The sequence below is a fragment of the Lipotes vexillifer genome, unplaced genomic scaffold (assembly GCF_000442215.2).
Source record: "Lipotes vexillifer unplaced genomic scaffold, Lipotes_vexillifer_v1.1 scaffold433, whole genome shotgun sequence".
Taxonomy (NCBI): Eukaryota; Metazoa; Chordata; class Mammalia; order Artiodactyla; family Lipotidae; genus Lipotes; species Lipotes vexillifer.
In genome coordinates, this window is record NW_006774285.1 from 1,425,914 (window position 1) to 1,445,338 (window position 19,425).

The following is a 19,425-nucleotide window of genomic DNA, read 5'->3' on the forward strand; positions in this document are numbered from 1 at the left end:
CCAATATTCCTATAGGAAATTATAGTATTAGTTGGGAAAATCCCTTTTCCTTCCTTGGCTTGTCATAGGGAAAACACCTTGCTGCTCAGGTCCTGGGCGTCCTGTTGTTTCTCCTGGATCTCAGCCCCCTTCCTTCATCTTTGTCAAAATCAAGAGATTTTTCTCTTTTCCCTTCCCATTTAATAGAAACAAGTTAAAATACTTCAGTAAAGGTTTTCTTACGGCACACTTAAGAGTTTTGTTTGTTTGTTTGTTTTTTGAAGCCTTGTTTTAATCTGGTGCTATGTCTGTGATACTGAGTTGCCCCTTAAAACCATCCATAATGGGCTACAGTAGAAAGAGAAACTGATGCAGCATATAACTTAGGTTCAAATTGAGAGCAAGCTGAACTTTTGAGCTTGTTCCTTCACCTGTATGTTAACACTATGAGTAATTTTTAGGATTATTTGTAGGAGTATGTTTAAATTACAAAACACCTAGCTCAGTACTGGGCAGTAGTAAGTGCTGTACAATAAGAGACAATGAATTGGTAATAAACTGTAATTTAAGGGATCTTCCCTAACTAACTTTCCTCTGAATAGGATGATGGTCGATGGTCTGGGAGAAGGAACTAAAAACAAAACCAAGAGTACTAAGAGTTCTTTACCACTCTCTAAAGGTAACTAAAACAGGAGGGAAGAAGGGGAAAGAGATTCATAGGAAACTTTTCAGGAGGTAAACATGCTTTCAGTTATCTGCCTCCCTAGGAAGAACACTTTTTCCTCTTCCTCCCTAGTATCCAAATATAGACATTATACCAAAAAAAAAATCTGATAATTGTTGACAATCATTTCAACAGACATTGGTACAATAGCAAGAGACTGATGTTCTCCAAGTAGGGCTGCTTTAATTTTCCATAAATTGATTTAGTCATGCAGATATTCTCACTGTCGTGCAGGGGTCCCCAACACCTGGGGACCTGTTAGGAATGGGGCCTCACAGCAGGAGGTGAGCAGTGGGCGAGAGAGTGAAGCTTCACCTGTATTTACAGCCACTCCCCATTGCTCGCATTACCGCCTGAACTCCACCTCCTGTCAGATCAGAAGCAGCATTAGATTCTCATAGGAGCACGAACCCTACTGTGAACTGCGCATGCAAGGGATCTAGGTTGCGTGTTCCTTGTGAGAATCTAACGCCTGATGCTCTGAGGTGGAGCTGAGACAGTGATGCTAGCGCTGGGGAGCGGCTGCAAGTACAGATTATCATTAGCAGAGAGGTTTGACTGCAGACTCTCAGAACTCTGAGTGGCAAGTGACAACAAGCTCAGGGCTCCCAGTGATTCTGCATTATAGTGAGCTGTATAATTATTTCATTATATATTACAATATAATCATAAAGTGCACAATAAATGTAATGTGCGTCAATCATCCCAAAACCACCCCCTGCCCCCACCCCAGTCCGTTTAAAAATTGTCTTCCATGAAACCAGTCCCTCGTGCCAAAAAGGTTGGGGACCGCTGCTGTAGCGGTTCTCAAACTTCTTCTTAGGATCCTTTTTATACTCAAATTACTGAAGATCCCAAAGAGCTCTAGTTTATGTGGGGTTTTATCTATTCATACTTACTGTATTTTAGTAGTTAAAACAATTTTTTTAAACTATTAACCATTTAAATATGACTAATAAACTCACTGAACGTTAACGTAAGCAATAATGAATTAACCATATTTCCCCAACCAAAAGTCAAGCAAGAAGAATGGCATTGTACTATTTTTTACAAGTCTCTTTAAAGTTTGTTGTAACAGAAGACTGCTGGACTCTCATAACTACTTCTGCATTCAATCTGTTATGTTTTGAAGTATATGAAGAAAATCTGGCCGCATACAGATATTTAATAAGGAAAGGAAGGAGTATTTTAATAGCCTTTCCAGATACTTGTGGTTAGTTGAAATGTGGACTCTGAAATCATGAAGATGAACTTTTTGTAGTTATATCTGCCAAACATCCAGGTCTGGTTAACTAGATTTTGTCAGTTCTTGCAAGTAAAAATGTTTGATGACAAAAGCAGCTAGTTCAGCTCAGGACTCAGCCACAAGTGTTTTTCCTCGAGATGACAGTCACACTTCAGTGTGCACCAGAAGTGTTTGTTTGATGTTACATAAAATATAAAGACAAACAGTCAAGGATCAAATTTAATAATTTTTTACTGCTTCTTCAAGGACATGAAGTGAAATTTTCTTTTTTTTAAACTAAGTGTAGGGCAGTGAAAACTACAATGACTACTTGTACAGGTAGGTGCCCCTGTCTTGATTTGTGAAAGGTGCCAGCAGTATTACCCACCATTGCTTTTTTATCATCACTGCAAATGTCAAAACAGTGGAAAAGGAAAAGAATGCCTTAGTATTAGGAAAACTGTTTTGACTCCTTGCAAGTGTCTTAGAGACCCCAATGGCTCTGCAGAGTATACTCTGTGAACCATAAGATTATGAACCCTATAAAATAAATATGAAAGTACAGGTGAGCTAGAAAACAAACATGATGTTTACATAACTACCAGAATTTGTGTACTATTCATCTTAGTAGATATGCCATGATTTATTAAAATTACTTATATCAGCCACGGCAGACCATCCTGTTGGGAATGCACTTTTGAACCTAGAACCATCAGTCTCTGAGGCAAGCCTCAGAAATTACCGAAGCCAGAATCATACATTTAGGATTGGGTTCTCTTCAACTCAGTTACATGCTGTTGCATCACTTTCCAATCCAGTATAAACATTCTATTTAGAAACAGTTGCTATTGTAGCATCCTTCACAGTTGCAATTTCTTCTGTGCTGTCAGATGCCACTGTAAACTATAAAACTGACGAAATAGAACCTTTAAGACTGGCTGCAGTAGTCTTTAGTGTTCTGCCCAGACTCCACTGACCTTAGAGCTTGCAGTTGTTCTATATTACTGCTTATGTTGAAGTTAACTGCTAACTAATGCTAATTGCTGAAGTTAACCATGGAGAGCTGCAGTAACTTAACGTGTGCCTGTTACCAGAGTTCTCCCTGACATCATCAATAGTTCTTAGGGATATACTGAAATTAGAAATCCTGTCAGGATCCCTTTTTGCAAAAAAGCAATCAGGAAGCTATGTGGCTCTTGGGAGCTGGAACCTTCATATTCTGGGCAGCTGGTATAACATAGTAATTATTGGAATTATGTCATGCTAAGTGCATAACGATCAAAAGGGAAATAAGGTGCCCTTGAATAATTGTCCAGTTCTTAAGTTCTAGGTAAAGAAATAGTGGGATGTTGGGCTAAGCTACCTTCACTTTACAATTACCATAAATCCTTACGTGGGCCCATTATCACCTTCAAGGTCCATACAGGTCACTTCGCAAGTTTCAATGCCTTCATTGTTAGGAAAGGGGGGGAACTAAAGAGATGTAGGACCACTGCTGAGAAACTTTAGCCAGTGTGGGTTAGGGAATGAACATGAAACACGGCACGGGTGGATTATATCAGTGCTATAAAACCTCAGCTTTAAGACAAATCCACAAAGTTAGATTTTAAACCCATGATCTATTAATATAGGCAGTCATCCAAAAACTGAAGGCAGGAAAAACAAACTACAGTTTACACCTAATGGTAGTACCCCTGACCCCTAATGCTCCAAGGTGGGTAATAGAAGAGCTATTAACACACAAAGGGACCGAACCACACATAGGAAATGCTGTTTCCCACCTCGTAATCCAATTTTATTTTGACCTTTGCCTCTCATCTTAAATATTTCTTGTTTCAGCACCCATCTCTTGAACCACCAGGACTATTTATTAACCAAACTTTTTTTTTTTTTTTCAGCCCAAGATAACTGTGTAACCAGGCCAAGTACATGATAGAAGAACACAGGAATGGATTTTCATCTCAAGAATACATAAGTTGGGGGAAGAAATTCAGCTTTTATTGTTAGAATTTGACAGTTTCAAACCCTTGTGGTGGTGGGATGACCATCATCATACAATATTCCACCTAGTAAAGTTTTAGGTGGCCAGTGACCTTGTCAATTAGGTCTACTGGTCCTGGCCCAATTCCTAGAACAGTTCGAGAGCCTGGTGCAATCTGAGTACGTCCTGCATCTTGGATTAAACTTACTGTCAGTCCCAGCATTTTTGCATGGGTCAATAATTCAACTAGAGTTTCTTCATCAGGAGCTCTGACCACCACTTTGGGCTGGCCACAGTATTCCCATTGTTTGAGTAATTCAGGGTTTCTCCTTTGAATTTGCTTGTAGGCAGAAACAGCAGCATGAGAGCACTGGGCAGCCACTTTCCCTTTTCCCATCTTTAAGTCACTTCGAACCACAAGAATCATTTTGTACTCCCCACCCTCTCCTAAGATGCTTGCTTCTGTTCTGGTGTCAGTGTCTGTCTCGCTCACCGAGCTCTTGGGGATCATTCCAAAGCGTACTCGGAGTCTCCAGCCCAGGCACATGCCACAAGCAACGCCGGCAGCCAAGCTGAGTGCACCAGGATTAGTCAAATATTCCATAACCAAGGGTTTGGAGAGCATCTGAAAGGAAAAGAAAGTTGTCACTATCTAGCAGTGGAAAGTTACAGGCTTATCAGATAAAACATCCTGACAGTATATAAGCAGCAATATTTTAATTCATCCAGAAAAAAGGCAAAATATGTTTTGGATCTTAGGCATGTACTATTTTTTCTCCCCTGTGTACTACAAAAGGTTCAAGAATACAGGTGAAGCAGTTTAGGTCATTTTGAATCTCAATGTGAGGAGTACATCTCTTTCTTGGATACAACATAGCTCCGTTCCTCAATTTTTGCTAAGTCTTGTGGAGAAAGGAAATGTTCTGTTTTACCAAGATGCCTAAAGGATCTAGAGAAACCAAGATTAACTCACTGTTTCTGGAATATAGTGAGTGCTTATTTACTTGTTCTTCGTACTGCATTAATTCTTAATGGGGATGGTACCAACCCCTCAGAGAAGTTCCTGGTTGTCACAACAACGGGCCTGGAGTGAGGTGTGCTGCTGACATTTACTAGACCTTGGCATGGAATGTTAAAAGCCTTACACGTGAAGATTTGTCCCACTGGACATTACTGTAGATGAAAAACTATTAATGTCTGAGAGTAGAACCCAATTTCATTTTGCATACGAACACAAAGTTTTTTTGTGTAGTTTTAACACACTCAATTTACCAGTAGTATAACTATCATATAAATCAAAGGAAGATAATCCTTTATCCTTATTATTTTAGAAATTCCTATTACCCCAGCAAAGCTGTTCATGGTATTTGAATCATCAATAAAGCACTTATATCACTCTACATTTGAGGCTGTTGGATTCATGACGCTTCAGTGTATAGGCACAAACAGTCATCAGTTTCTTCTAGTGGAATAAATAGTATCTAAGCATTTATACATTGAAATACATGGGGCCATCATGTTTGTAGAACTTACAAGTGGTGCCCTTGGAATTGTACAGTGCATAATCTGTGTGGCATAGATGGCAGTCCTGGAAATACATATTTTACCATAAAGTTTTTTATTCTCTTTTCTGTTAAAATTAGAATATATTAATGTCTTTGAAATTATACGGTAGGCAAAGTATGCAATGTTATCAAATATTTTAAAATGAGAATATAGGGGATCAAACTTTTTTGAGATGTAATTCACATACTATAAAATTCACCTTTTTAGCATACAAGTCAGTGTTTTTTAATATATCTACAATGTTGTACAACCATCACCACTATCTAATTCCACAACATTTTCACTGCCCCAAAAAGAAACCCCTACACCCATTAGTAGTCCCTTCCCATTTCTCCCTCGCCCAGTCTCTGGTAACCACTATCTACTTTGTCTTTATGGATTTGCCTATTCTGGACATTCATATAAATCAAACCATACAATATGTGGCCTTTTGTTTCAGGCTTCTATCATCCAGCATGATATTTTCAAGGTTCATCCACACTGTAGCATGTATCAATACTTCATTCCTTTTTTTTAAAAAAATAAATTTATTTATTTATTTTTGGCTGTGTTGGGTCTTCGTTTCTGTGCGAGGGCTTCCTCTAGTTGCGCAAGCAGGGCTACTCTTCACTGTGGTGCATAGGCTTCTCATTGCGGTGGCTTCTCTATGTTGTGGAGCATGGGCTCTAGGTGTGTGGGCTTCAGTAGTTGTAGCACGCAGGTTCAGTAGTTGTGGCTCGTGGGCTCTAGAGCGCAGGCTCAGTAGCTGTGGTGCACGGGCTTAGGTGCTCCGCGGTATGTGGGATCTTCCCGGACCAAGGCTCGAACCCATGTCCCCTGCATTGGCAGGTGGATTCTTAACCACTGCACCACCAGGGAAGTCCCTGGAGCTGCCTTCTTAAATGGCCAACTTTTACAGATACAGAGGCAGGAATACCAGGACAATGTGGTGAAGAACGTATTTCCAGAAGCTGATAGCACTCTGAGACAGTCTGTCCATTAGTTTTGGCAAAAAACTAATGTGGGGTAGTTGTGGGGCAGAAGCTAGTTTGAGGCGGGGTCAAGAAAGAGAAAGTGAAAGCAAAGCAGAAAGAAAAAGCAACGGATACAAGGGGCTATGAAGAAAAAGGAAAGGTTTTTTTTCCCCTCTTAGGATGGAAAGATGAGTATATACAAATGTTGAACATATTTAAATGTTAATGGATGGACCCAGAGAAAAGGTAGGTAGATGCTCAAGATAGGTAAAGAATAATTAATAATACAAAGCAGTAGGTGGGAGGCACCTAAGTCCCTGTGAAGAGATTTGGTCTTGGAAAGAAGGGACACCTTTCCCAATGTGACAAGTTTAGATGCAGGTAGGGCTGTGGATTTGGAAGCAGGAGATTGTTCCTTGGAGGGAGTTATTTTGTACAAAAGACAAGCTGGAGTTGAGAAGAGGAAGACTGAAATAAAAGTTACAGCAAACACAGCAGGATTGCAGAGGAACACTGAAAACATGGTTAGGATTAATAATGATTTTATAATGGTACCATACCTACCAGTTATGATCTTCTCCAGCAGTACTTAGCAGCCTGAGTATAGGTAAAAATATAGAAGAGATGACTTCATACTTCACAGAGAAAACAGAAGCCAGAAGACTAAAACCACATAATCACTGCCTCCAAACATATAAACTAAATCTGCTGCACCTATATTCTTCCTTCATCCTCCCCACCTACGACAGATAGCTGGATTTATCCAAGTTTGAATTCTACTAAAAGCAAGCACCAAGACAAGGGGCATAAGGGAATTTAGGGTGAAGGCAAGAATGTTTGAAATGATAAGCCATGAAATCCATATTCTTATAAAATGATTTAAGGACAGGAAGGTGAGAGGATATGCACATGCTATTAAGAAAAGGAATGATGGAAGTAAGCTGGAAAGGCAGATGGCTGTGGTTAGAGAGAGATGTCTGGGGTTTTGAGTTTGGAAATGGAAACTCCCGAGTGTAGCTACAGAAGTAGGTTATCTGAATTATAGTCAGAAGTGTGTCATTAAGCTCATCTGCTTTCTTAATTCTTTTATTTTTATGATATATTGCCTCCTTCCTCCCACAAATATTAACTGGTTCTGCTCTAGGATCTGGGGGAATACAGGAGCATACAAAGGAGAAAAAGTCCCTTCTCTCACGGAGCTCATGTTCTGGTAGTGGTTTAGAGATGACTCAGTCCTAATTTTGAATTTCTTTCATTTTATTTTAAGAAAATTTCATGTCATAGCTCAAAGCTTCAACGGTACTTTGAATGTATTGTGTCATTTGATCCACGTAACTGTAAGAAGTTAGCATTAATTCTATATATTGAAAATGAGGAAACTGAGGCAAAGAGAAGTTAAAAAAAACCCAAACGTTTGCTGACTTCCTATGTACCAGACATATACCTTGTTAGACTAGGAATGTGGTGAGCAATACAGGCCACTGCCAGTTGTTCAGAGATGAGTGGAGGAGAAGACAAATAATTACATGACTGGTAACTGTTATGAAAAGGCATTAGGGAGGACTTCCCTGGTGGCACAGTGGTTAAGAATCTGCCTGCCAATGCAGGGGACATGGGTTCGATCCCTGGTCCAGGAAGATCCTACATGCCACAGAGCAACTAAACCTGTGTGCCACAACTACTGAGCCTGTGCTCTAGAGCCCTTGAGCCACAACTCCTGAGCCCATGCACCACAACCACTGAAGCCCATGCACCTAGAGCCCGTGCTCCACAACAAGAGAAGCCACCGCAATGAGAAGCCCACACACTGCAACAGAGAGGAGCCCCTGCTCACCGCAACTAGAGAAAGCTGGCATGCAGCAACGGAGACCCAATGCAGCCAAAAAACAAACAAACAAACAAACAAACAAGAGTCTGCCTTCTAATGTAGGGGACACAGGTTCGATACTTGGTTGGGGAACTAAGATACCACATGCTGCGGGGCAACTAAGCCTGTGCGCTGCAACTACTGAGCCCACGTGCCGCAACTACAGAGCTTACGTGCTCTGGAGCCCACATACTATAGAGAGCCTGCGAGCCGCAACTACTGAGCCCTCGTGCCACAACTAGAGAGCCCGTGCATAACAACTACAGAGAAGCCCGTGTGCTGCAACGAAGAACCTGCGCACTGCAACGAAAGATCCCACGTGCCGCAACTAAGACCTGACACAGCCATAAATAAATAAATACATACATAAGTAAATATTTTTTTTAAAAAAGGTGTTGGGGAGTACATAAAGTGCTTTAGCTCAGTGTAGGAGGTCAGGGAAGGCCTCGTCGAAGAAATATTTAAAATGCAACAAAGGATCAGTAAGAAGATAGAAGGATGGATGATCATTTCAGGCAGAAAGAACACCAAGTGGGCAGGCCAGAGGAGAGAAATACAATATGTCAAATGACCTGAAAGCAGTCCAGACTGCTGGAAGATGGAGAGAAAGAGCTGCAGAGAACAAAGTGAGAAAGAAGGGCAGATCACAGAAGGCCTTGTAAGCCATGTTAGATGGTTTGGAATTTACCCTAAGGACAATGAGAAGCTGCTTCAGGGAAATGATTTTTGTTTTCTAAGAGATCACCTGGGACTTCAGTATAAAGAATGAATTAGAAGCTGGTAAGAACAGATACAGGGGATTGATCAGGAGGCTGCTATAATGTAATCATAATAACAGTTAATAATTGCTAAATTAGGTTTTATATTAGGTGTATATTAGGTATTGACAGTCTACATGAATTGTCTCCTTCAATGTTCCCAAAAGTCCTTTAAGATAAATACAGATAATCCCCATTTTTTCAGATGTGAAAATTGGGGTACAGAGAATATAAGTAGCTCACCCAAGTTCACAAAGCTAGTAAATGGTAGCCTGACTCCAGAGCCTGTGTTCTTAACACTACTCTGTTGCCTTTCCCAGTAGTCTAGATGAGATGACAGTCACTCAGAGAAGAGTAGTGACAATGGGAAAGGAAAGAAGTGGCTGAGACACACGTGTATGATTTGGTGACTCACTGGAAGTCTGATGATAAAAGAAAGGGAGAAGTTTAGAATGACACCTAGATTTGAACAAATGGAGATTGGAAGTATACTATTTACTGATGAAGGGATTCTGGTGAAAGAGAAGGTTTGAAAGTAAAAGATACTAAAATCAGTTTTAGATATATTACGTATGGTTTGACCAAAAGACATCCTGGTTGAGATGTCCAGGAAAAAAAAAAAAGATATATCATTTAAGAGGTCAGAAGATAAGCTTAGGCTAGAAATACATATTTAAAAGAAATTAATATATAACAGATTACTGAAGTGATGAAAGTGGGTAAGTCCACTGGGTCAAGTATATCGAGGGAAGAAATGGCTAAACAGAACCCTGAGGAAACAAGCATTTAGGGATAAAAGGAGAATGACAAGGAATGACCATCATAAATGGTTAAGTCATCAGCACCTAGTTTCAGCCCTCTTTCACTGGTGTGCCTAAAATGGTGACAGGGCTGTACTGACATGGTACTTTAAGGCTCTAGATGCCTTTGCAGCCACAAAAAAAGAAAATAAAATTTAATTCTTATTAGAACCCACATTATCACATAATGCATCTATCATTTAGTTACTACATGATGCTTACATATCAGCAGGACTTCTCTCTGATAATCTAACAACCAGACTACAAATAGAACAAATATTCAATTATATATTATATAAAAAAAAATACACACACACACACACACACACACACACACACAAACTTCTATGTCAAGAACTAGAAGGATTCTCTGCACCAATTTCTAGGTTGCAAAATAACCAAATATCCCACATACCAGACTCAGAGGTACTATCTGTAGAAAGGAACTACACATGAGTATATGTTGAACATACTCGTCTAAAAGGTCATGATGGAAAGTTTCGCATTTTCTCAACTTTATTTAAAAACTGATATACCAGTAAGAGTCATCATAAACAGAAAGCAGAAAAAGTTCCAGAAATAACCAAGCTTATTTATCACTTCTGTCCCATATCTTGAGGTCTCTAATTCTAAAACGCTGAAATTAATACTAGCATCTCTATTCTTTACAATGTTCTAATCTCCTATCAGCCTGATCCGATCAACATCTAACACCTGTAAAAAGTGTTTCAGCCTGTCCCCTTTTCTGCATATCTATTATAAACATGTATCAATAAACCCAGTGCTTGAGACTAAGGTAAAAATAACTATCTTAGTCTCATAGACAATCCCAGGCAATGACAGCACTGCCAAAAGAACATGTCCTATAAAACCCTCCTCTTGGTGCCTTCTAATTTCTCAGCCAGATTAAACCTCTTTCACCAATGCTCGTGATTCCATTACCTTCTGAAGCATGCTACCCCCATTTATCCTGTTCCACTGGCTACTGCTCCTTGGCCTTTTCCAACCTAAAAATCCTTCCTCTTTGACCCTTAAACCACTGCCTCACTTTTCCTCTTCCCTTCATCTCTAAACTTCTTCAGTTACCTGTCTCCCTTCCCCACTCAACTGAAACTGCTAAGGAATCAGACACTAGTTAATTGCCAAATGCAGCTGCCTCTTTTTAGGCCTCATCTTGAGTTTTCTGCACCACTCACTGACAACTTTTCTTTAAGCTTTCTTTCCTTGAATTCTTTAACCCAACGTTCACCCTATTATCATCCTATCTTTCTGATACCTTTCTTCCAGTCTCTTTTTCTGGTTATATGTCCTCTGTTGTCTCCTGATGTATGTATTATCCAAGCTTACACATTTGGCCCTCTTTTCAGTCTGTACCTACGTTGTCCTATACAGCAACCATTAGCCAAATGTAGTCATTTAAACTTAAATTAAAACAAAATGAAAATTCAGTTCTTCAGTTACATTTAACCATATTTCAAGTGCTCAATAGCTCAACAGCTTAAAAGTGGCCAGGTGCCACTCTATGAGTTAGTGAGATATGGAACATTTCCATGACTGCAGAAAGTTCTATTGGACAGTGCTGGTTTATATACTCTCTTTCCATTCAATTAATCAATCAATATTTACTGAGGGCCTATTGTGCACAGTTCTGGACCCTGGAGAAGCGCACTGAACAATCTAGTAGGAGGAGATAGACAATAAATAGTTTGTGAAATGAAGAATCTCACTCATTCCTGAATTAACAAATGCTGAGGATTCCTAGAGCGTCTCCCTGGCCACCACACTTGAACTTCCAGCTTCTGCTAGATTTTACCACTTAGATGTCTATGAAGTGGTCTAAACTGTGTCCTACACTGAACTCAGTATCTTCCCTTCCCTCTCAAACTTCCTGTAATCTTTCCATATTTGGTTCACTTGTGCCCTAGTTCATCCTAGTCCATCTGCCATTATAATTAATTGTACTTCTAAAGCACAAATCTGATCCTGTAATTTCTCTGCTCGAAAATCACTGGATAAAAGCCTAAGGAATAAGGAAACCAAGTCACCCTAAAACTGAGTCCCTCACCGAGTTTATGATTAATCTCTCTATCCAAAACTTTATCCCTTTTCTTCTCTGCTGTGACCTCAACCCTGCACTAACTGAATACTAACCAACCAGAGTTGATGACTAAAATTGTTGTTGTCAATAACACTGTCAATACACTAAAACTGCTGTTGTAGATATCACCTACCACTCAGGTTGTTTCTCCAGGGCAAGATGAGCTAACAGACCTCGAGCCATAGACCACCTGGCCAGAGAATCATAAACCAGAGACATCCTGACTCCTGAAACTACAATTAAGGAAAGTCACAGAAATGTTACAAGATGATTAATTCCAGCCTCTTTGTTCTTCCCCTTTAAAAAAAACCCTAACTCAAACACCAAGTTGGAGTGGATTTGAAGCTTGTCTCCCACTCCCTTGCTTGGGGCCCTGCAATAAACATTGTGCTTTCTTTCACCACAACCCGGTGTCAGTACCCTTTGGGTACCCGTTTGCTACCCGTTGGGTGAGTGGACCCAAGTTCGGTGGGGTAACAATAAAACATAAATCCCTTCGCAGGAATTCAAAGAACTACGCAATTTGGTTTCAACCTACTTTATCCTCCTCTCCTGCTACACAGTGTACTGTTCAACCACACCAAATGACTAGGTATTTTCAAGCAGCAATCTCTCCCTGAAATAATTTTCTCCAATTAAACACACAAAAAACCCTCTTAACCCATGAAGGTGTAGTTCAAACCAAACCTGTCTCTTAAGTCTTTACCACCCCCCAGTCAGTCTTAATTATTTACTTTCCAGAGTCACTGTAACAATAACACATAACCACTGTAGAGCATAATTCTCAACGTCTAGTACAGTGCCTGGGATTGTTAACGTATTAAATACTCCTTTAGACATTATGTCTGTGTGACACAGGGAGGCAATTTTTCGATCATATTCTTAGAGGCCTTTTCTTTCCTCGTAGGACTCAACAACTTGCTACGCTGTGGGTACTCAATAAATAGCAGAGTGTGAGGCCTGCTCGGTATTTTCTCACATTCGGAGCGAATCTATCAATGCTGCCTCAATGGAGGCGTTGCCTGGGAACTAGAAATTCTGGGTCCTTCCCCTCCCCAGCAGCTTGGTCCTTTCTTCCAAAAGACGACTGGCCGAACCGGAACAGTGGCTCCGGCGGCCACTGGACGGAAGACAGTTTACGAAGGAGAAGATGAAAGGGTGAAGGGGTGGTTATAAAATTAGATGGGAAGAAACATTCCAATTGGAGGCAGAATGAAGAACATCCCCCTACCTGTGAGAGGCTGACCTACCTAGAGAACCTCTCCTCCACCTCAGTTGCGGCTTTGCGTTCTTCACTTCTGGGTAACGAACTCGCTTCTCTCGCGCGAGTTACCCCTTCCGGGGTTCCTTGACAACAAGTTCCGGATCAAGAACCGCGAAGAGAACAGTCATTCTTCCTCTCGCCCCGCCCACAAGTCCCTAACCCACACTCTAACTGAAATCCCGCGACGATCAGCTGAGGGGGCCGAAAGGAGGGGGGAACGCTTTTATTCTGGAGGCGGTCTCCCGGAGGGAAAACGGACCGGAAGTGACGTGAGCTAGTTCCGGTTGGCCGGAGCCCTGCGGCGGGTGTGAGAGTCAGTTGTGAGCAGCTTCCAGGATCTGAGATCTGGAGATCCGGAGAAGCTGGAGTCAGAGCGGGTAGGTAAGCGAGAGCTGGGAATTGGGGACGGACGCCTGAGGCTATCCTCAGAGCTTGGCTTCTTCTGCACTTAGACGGTGCATATCTAGGGCACCGTGATTTTGACTTCAAGCAGTGCTTTAGAGCGCTGCTGACTGTCTCAGTCTGGCAGTAGATTATTTGGGACACCTCCCCGTGGTTGGCCACCCGTACTGGACTCCCAACCATTCCCTCTCATCGCGGCGAACTTGGAAGCCGTTCTGAGCTTCTGTAGAGTACCCGTCTCCTCTTCCTCTCTGGGTGTCTAGGACCTTAGAGTAAACGAGGAAGGTCTTCCTTGCTGATGACCAAGCTGTTTCTCAGCATCTGTCAGTTGGTTTCTTGCCCCCCCACCCCGCCAACCACTAGCACATGATTCTATTTTGTATCCATTTCTAAACAAAATTCAGACGTGCAAGTGCCTTCTAAAGCGTTGGTGGCCAAGGGAATGGGGCCTTCCCTCCGTAGATCTCTTGCAGAGGACCTTCATGTTATTTCCCACTACTTTCATGAAGAATAGCGTTCTCTGCCTTTTCCAAATCCCTGACCCCCTGAATTTCTTTACAGTGGAGGTATTTGCAATAAAACATGAAGGTTAGCTTAATCTCTAAACTTTCAGTAAGCCATATGTGAGGCTGTGTCACGCTGCTTAAGATTATTTGTGACCTCCAGTAAGTTTTGCACTGTTGTCTTTTGTTTTCCTGCAAATTCATGCAAAACTCTCATATAGGCTCTGGCACTGTTTACCTGTCTTGATAACATAGCTCCTTTTCCTAACTTTAATGTCTTTCAATTCTCCTTTGGGGTTTGTCAGAAATTCTGTAGACAGATTGCACTGATCCTTTGGAGAAGTTCGTACAAGTATTTCTAATGTTGTAATGATAGAGAATTTAATGTTCTGCTACTACCTATTAATTGTATTATCATCAGCCCTGATTTTAGTTGTGTATTCTCAGCATAAATGATGATAGTAAGAAACTGCTATTTACTAGGCAACATTTTATGCATTATAGATTATTTTTTTATTGACCTTTGGAAGAGGTGGTGGTACCCAGACAAATGTGGCCAATTTGTGTAGGTGTGAAATGACTCTACAGTAGAAATCTTTTATATTTTACTTATTTGCCTGTATTATTTTAAAACACTGGAGCATTTTTTTCCTTTGAGGAATATATCCTACTTGATTAATATAGTTTAATTCCTTGATTCACAGTCCAGAATAATCAAGTTTCTGAACTACTTCAGTAAATGTTTTAATACCTTTTAGCAATTTAATGCTTTATAGCTAGTTTAATCAATTTGTTGTTTATTTACATATTCTTATTTTTGAGTTAGAAATTTTTTTCACACTTGTCTTTGAAACGAGGCAAAAAGATTTTTGAAATGTGGAATTATATAAATTAGATGTTATTATTTTTAACAGCTGGTAAATTTGCCTTTTTACTTTATAACTGCCACACCTGGTCTTATATTCTTTTTGTTCAGTCCAGTTATCCAGGGACTGATTATCCAAATTTTCTCACTTTCCAACTTCTTCCTGCCTTTGGCTTGAATTACCAGTTTTTAGGATTGCAAACATCATTAAACTTTAAATCAGAAGACCTAGATTGGAATCTTGGCTCCAACACTTATTGAGCATAGGTTGGCAAGTTAGCTAACTTTCTGAGCTGATCTGAATTGTGTTGATTAAAGTGCTGCTTACTTCATAGGATTTTTACAGCAATGAAGGGAGATAGTAAATGTGAAATCACTATGTAAATGAAAATATGGCGATATTGTCATTTTACTCTGAAAGCAGGAAATGTATCAGTGCAGAATACTGTTACTTTGCATCATTTCAAAATTTGATGCTTTATATTAAGTGTGTTATTTATCTGAAATTTGTCACACACTTCTCTGAGATGATCTTTGCCCTCCTTTTGAATGCAATAAAAGCTAATCAGGAATAGTTTGAAACTGTAATCCACTGTATTAGTCATCTTGGTTTATAAGTAGGTGACTTCAGAATGAGTTTAGTTTTGCATTTGGGAGTTTAAATTTGATCCTTTTTGGCCATCAGGTATTGCTACTTAAGAATTTCCAAGTGCAGAGGAAGTTGAACTTTTGGGCGCTTACATATAGTTAACTAAAGCCTTATATTATTTCACTGAAACCTATTGAAAACAATATTTAGAATTAGAAGCAACCTCTGTGAACACAGAGTTAGATTCTTCTCATCTAACAGAGGAGAAAATTAGGGCCCAGAAACAATCAGTAATTGGCTTGCCTGAGGTCATATGGCTTAGGTAGTACCAGAGCCTGAACTGGAAATGAGGTCCCAAGTGTTCTTTCTTTCTGCTAAGGTTGTCTCCAGGCATCTTTATTTGGTTTCGCAGTATTTCCTGGTTTGCATGAAAATGGTTTTCTTATGTATTAAAGGGATCTATATGTGTATGTACATTTTTTTCCCTTTTTACCTGATTTTCAGTCTTGTAAATTCTAGGAAAACAAAAATATGCTTGGCAAAATTTGTAGTGGAATGGAATAAGGATAGAAAAAAGTTAGTTCTCTTCTTCAGAATAGTTATTCTGAGTTCATGCTTCATTACTATCAGGTATCAAGGTGTCTTCTTTCTGGCAAGTGGAAAAGACAGAGGATCTTTGTAACACATGTCTCTACTGAGTGAGTGTCGTTGCTAATGCGTAGGAGGAAATTATAATAATTTCTTTGCTCCTGATAAAAAATTTTCCCAAGCTATTTGTAATTTTAATATAATTATTTCATTCTAAGTAAATAGCCACTGTAGAAGAGTTTATTTTTTGTCTTGGTGAGAATCCTTTTGCTTCCATTGATTTCACAAAACTTGTTTAGTCTCTGACTATAATTTAAAGAGTTTGTCAGTATTCCAGAAATAAAAAATCTTCTTAGTAGGTCACCGTGGTGTTTTCTCTTGTTCTAGAGGTTCATTAATAAAACCTTGGTCTTTATAGATTTTCCTGGAAGGACTACGTAGATAGTGTTAAGAGCCTAGGCTATGAATTTAGATCGCCTTAGTTCAAATTCCAGGTCTACTACTGTGCAACCCTTGGGCTAGTCTAGTTACTTGACCTCTTATTATCTCAGTTTCCTCCTAGATATTGAAGTTAGTACACACCTTTATTGTTAGGGTTAAGTGAATAGATTTAAGTAAAGCATTTCGAACAGTGCCTGGCATATAGTTAACCATGATTGTTATGTCATCATTATCATGTGGCCTACTGAGCAGTTACTAAGAACTTTTTCCAGCCCTCTTTCGAAAGCATATCTTTGTGTTCCTGCTTACTCGATTATTGTTTGCTCATTATTAATGAAGTTTCAGTAAATATATATATGTATATACTCACATTTCGTGAATGTTTTACAACATATGCGGGATTCTTAACCAAATGAGTCATTCTTGTAGGCCATTATCTCAACCTTTTTGTGTTATTAACAGTTTACATTATACGTGTAAGCCACGACACAGAATTTGAGAATTGAAATTTGGGGGTTTGATATTTAACAGTGTCTTCTAGCACTTACTTTCTTTGCATGAGAAGATTATTTTGTAGTGATATCTATTGTCATATTTATCTGTTCATTCATCCAATCAGTGAACAAACATCTTGTGTCTTAAGCCTTTTACCAGGTTCTGGGAAAAACAGTGGGAAACAAAAACTAATAGATATTTTAGTTAGGAACCTGACAGAGAGAAAAACAGTAATACAAAAATGAAAGAATAAGGGCTTCCCTGGTGGTGCAGTGGTTGGGAGTCTGCCTGCTGATGCAGGGGACACAGGTTCGTGCCCCGGTCCGGGAGGATCCCACATGCTGTGGAGCGGCTGGGCCCGTGAGCCATGGCTGCTGAGCCTGCACGTCTGGAGCCTGTGCTGCACAATGGGAGAGGCCACAACAGTGAGAGGCCTGCATACCGCAAAAAAAAAAAAAGAATAAGCACAGTGTCATAAATGTTATGAAGGAAACAATCAAGGGTCTGAGAGACAGTTAATGTGGATATGTGCTTGTTTAAGACTCTAGTATCGTACACCTAGAATATAGTGACATGAGATGAGATAGGAAACATTCATGGTCCAAGTTATGTAGACCTTTGCAGGCCATGAAAATGAGTTTGGGTTTGATTTTGAGTGTAATTAGGAAGTCATTCTACAGTTACAAGTAGGAGAGTAGTATGATTTATAAGTAGTTTACTCTTGCTTATGTGTGAGGGATGAATTGAAGGGGACAAGAGTAGAAATGGAGAGAGTAGTTAGGAGTCCATTGAGTAGTCCAAGCGAGAGATGAAAATGGCCTGGACCAGAGTGGTGGCAAAAAAGTGGAGAGCAGTGTGGATACTACATATATCTGGAACAGGATTTGTCCTGGATTAGATGTGAGGTGTAAGGAATTGAGAAGAGTCAAGGATGGCTGTGCCTCTGGATTCAGTAACTTGGTGGATGGTTGTGCCAAGTAGTGGGAGAGGGAAGGTTTTGGGAGGGCCAAGTTTGTTACAGGAAGAGGGCTGGGGAGGGAGAAAAAGCGCATGTTAAATTTGAGGTGCCTGGGAATCATCTAAGTGCTGCTATTAGGTATTCCAATCTAGAGGTCAGGATGAAAAATACAAATTCAAGCTAGTATTTTAAACCGTGCAGCTAGATAAGTCACTTGGGGGAAACAGGGAAGAGGAGAGGTCCGAGGTCAGGTAAAAGAGAGCTGGCAAAGGAGACTAAGGAGTGTTTAAAGAAAGAATGATGGGGTACACAGAACTCATAAAAGTGGTTCCACCTAGAGAGCACTAGACAGATGAGGGACAGAGGAGAGCATTAGAAAAATTTTTCATTTTTTTAAAATTTTATATTTTAGAGCATACTGAAGTCTTTGCTTATTCAGAATTCTATTAAGAAATGGTCAGGTCTGTCAAATGCCACTCTCTGGTCTATATGAGGACAGAATAAAGTCCAGTAAGGTTGAATTGGTTGATCTGACTAGCTACTTCTAACCTCATCATTGTTTTTGTTTTTGTTTTTTTTTTTTGCGGTACGCAGGCCTCTCACTGTTGTGGCCTCTCCCATTGTGGAGCACAGGCTCCAGACGTGCAGGCTCAGCAGCCATGGCTCACGGGCCCAGCCGCTCCACAGCATGTGGGATCCTCCCGGACCGGGGCACGAACCCGTGTCCCCTGCATCGGCAGGCGGACTCTCAACCACTGCACCACCAGGGAAGCCCTAACTTCATCATTTGAGTCTGGTTCCTTCCAGAAACTTTCAGGTCACCACATTTGAAAAGTGTTTAATCAAGCGAATATACAAGATTCTTCTGCTCCTTACAAGTTTTTAAGACCTATTTAGAGGAGATTTTATTTTTTTATACATATTTTTCAATTTTTACTTTAAAGTAATTATAGGAAGTTGCAGAGAGAGTACAGAGTATGATTGGTAGGTGTATGATAATTGCATGTTTAGTTGTTTTTGTTTTTTTTGAGGGGGGCCCCGCGCCACGTGGCATGTGGATATGGGATCTTAGTTCTGCAACCAGGGATTGAACCTGGGCCCTTGGCAGTGAGAACATGGAGTCCTAACTACTGGACTGCCAGGTGATTCCCTAGAGGAGCTTTGAGTACTGCTTCTATGGGGCAGAGGAATTTTCTTTAATTTTTTAAAATAATCAGAGAGTATCTGTAGTATTTCTATATCTATGAAACTGTAAGTTTTAGAAACTTAAGTGTTTGAATTTATCAGTAACCTTAATAACTATTGGTAAGTGGAACATGCCAGACAAACTCCTGCCTCAAAGTCTTTGCACTTCTTTTTTTTCTTTCCC

General features: G+C 40.2%; 2 protein-coding genes across 4 annotated transcripts in view; one reads left to right on the forward strand and one right to left on the reverse strand.

The window, feature by feature from the left end:
- Positions 1-3,866: 3,866 nt before the first annotated feature.
- On the reverse strand, positions 3,867-13,433 carry PTRH2 (peptidyl-tRNA hydrolase 2). Of its 2 annotated transcripts, XM_007449078.1 has the most exons (3): positions 13,222-13,335; positions 12,486-12,503; positions 3,867-4,534 (listed from the first exon to the last, which is right to left on the reverse strand). In XM_007449078.1, exon 3 carries the CDS (start codon positions 4,532-4,534, stop codon positions 3,995-3,997), a length of 540 nt encoding a protein of 179 aa, XP_007449140.1. In that variant the 5' UTR covers positions 12,486-12,503; positions 13,222-13,335; the 3' UTR covers positions 3,867-3,994. The 2 variants fall into 2 exon arrangements, with proteins under 2 accessions (XP_007449140.1, XP_007449139.1); XM_007449077.1 differs by lacking the exon at positions 12,486-12,503 and having other exon boundaries at positions 13,202-13,433.
- Positions 13,342-19,425, forward strand: part of VMP1 (vacuole membrane protein 1) — a 132,677-nt gene continuing 126,593 nt past the window's right edge. The window contains exon 1 of one of the 2 annotated variants that reach the window (XM_007449074.1): positions 13,342-13,592. The gene's annotated coding sequence lies outside the window, so the exon portion shown is untranslated. The remainder of the gene's footprint in view (positions 13,593-19,425) is intronic. The other variant, XM_007449076.1, reaches the window with a different exon arrangement.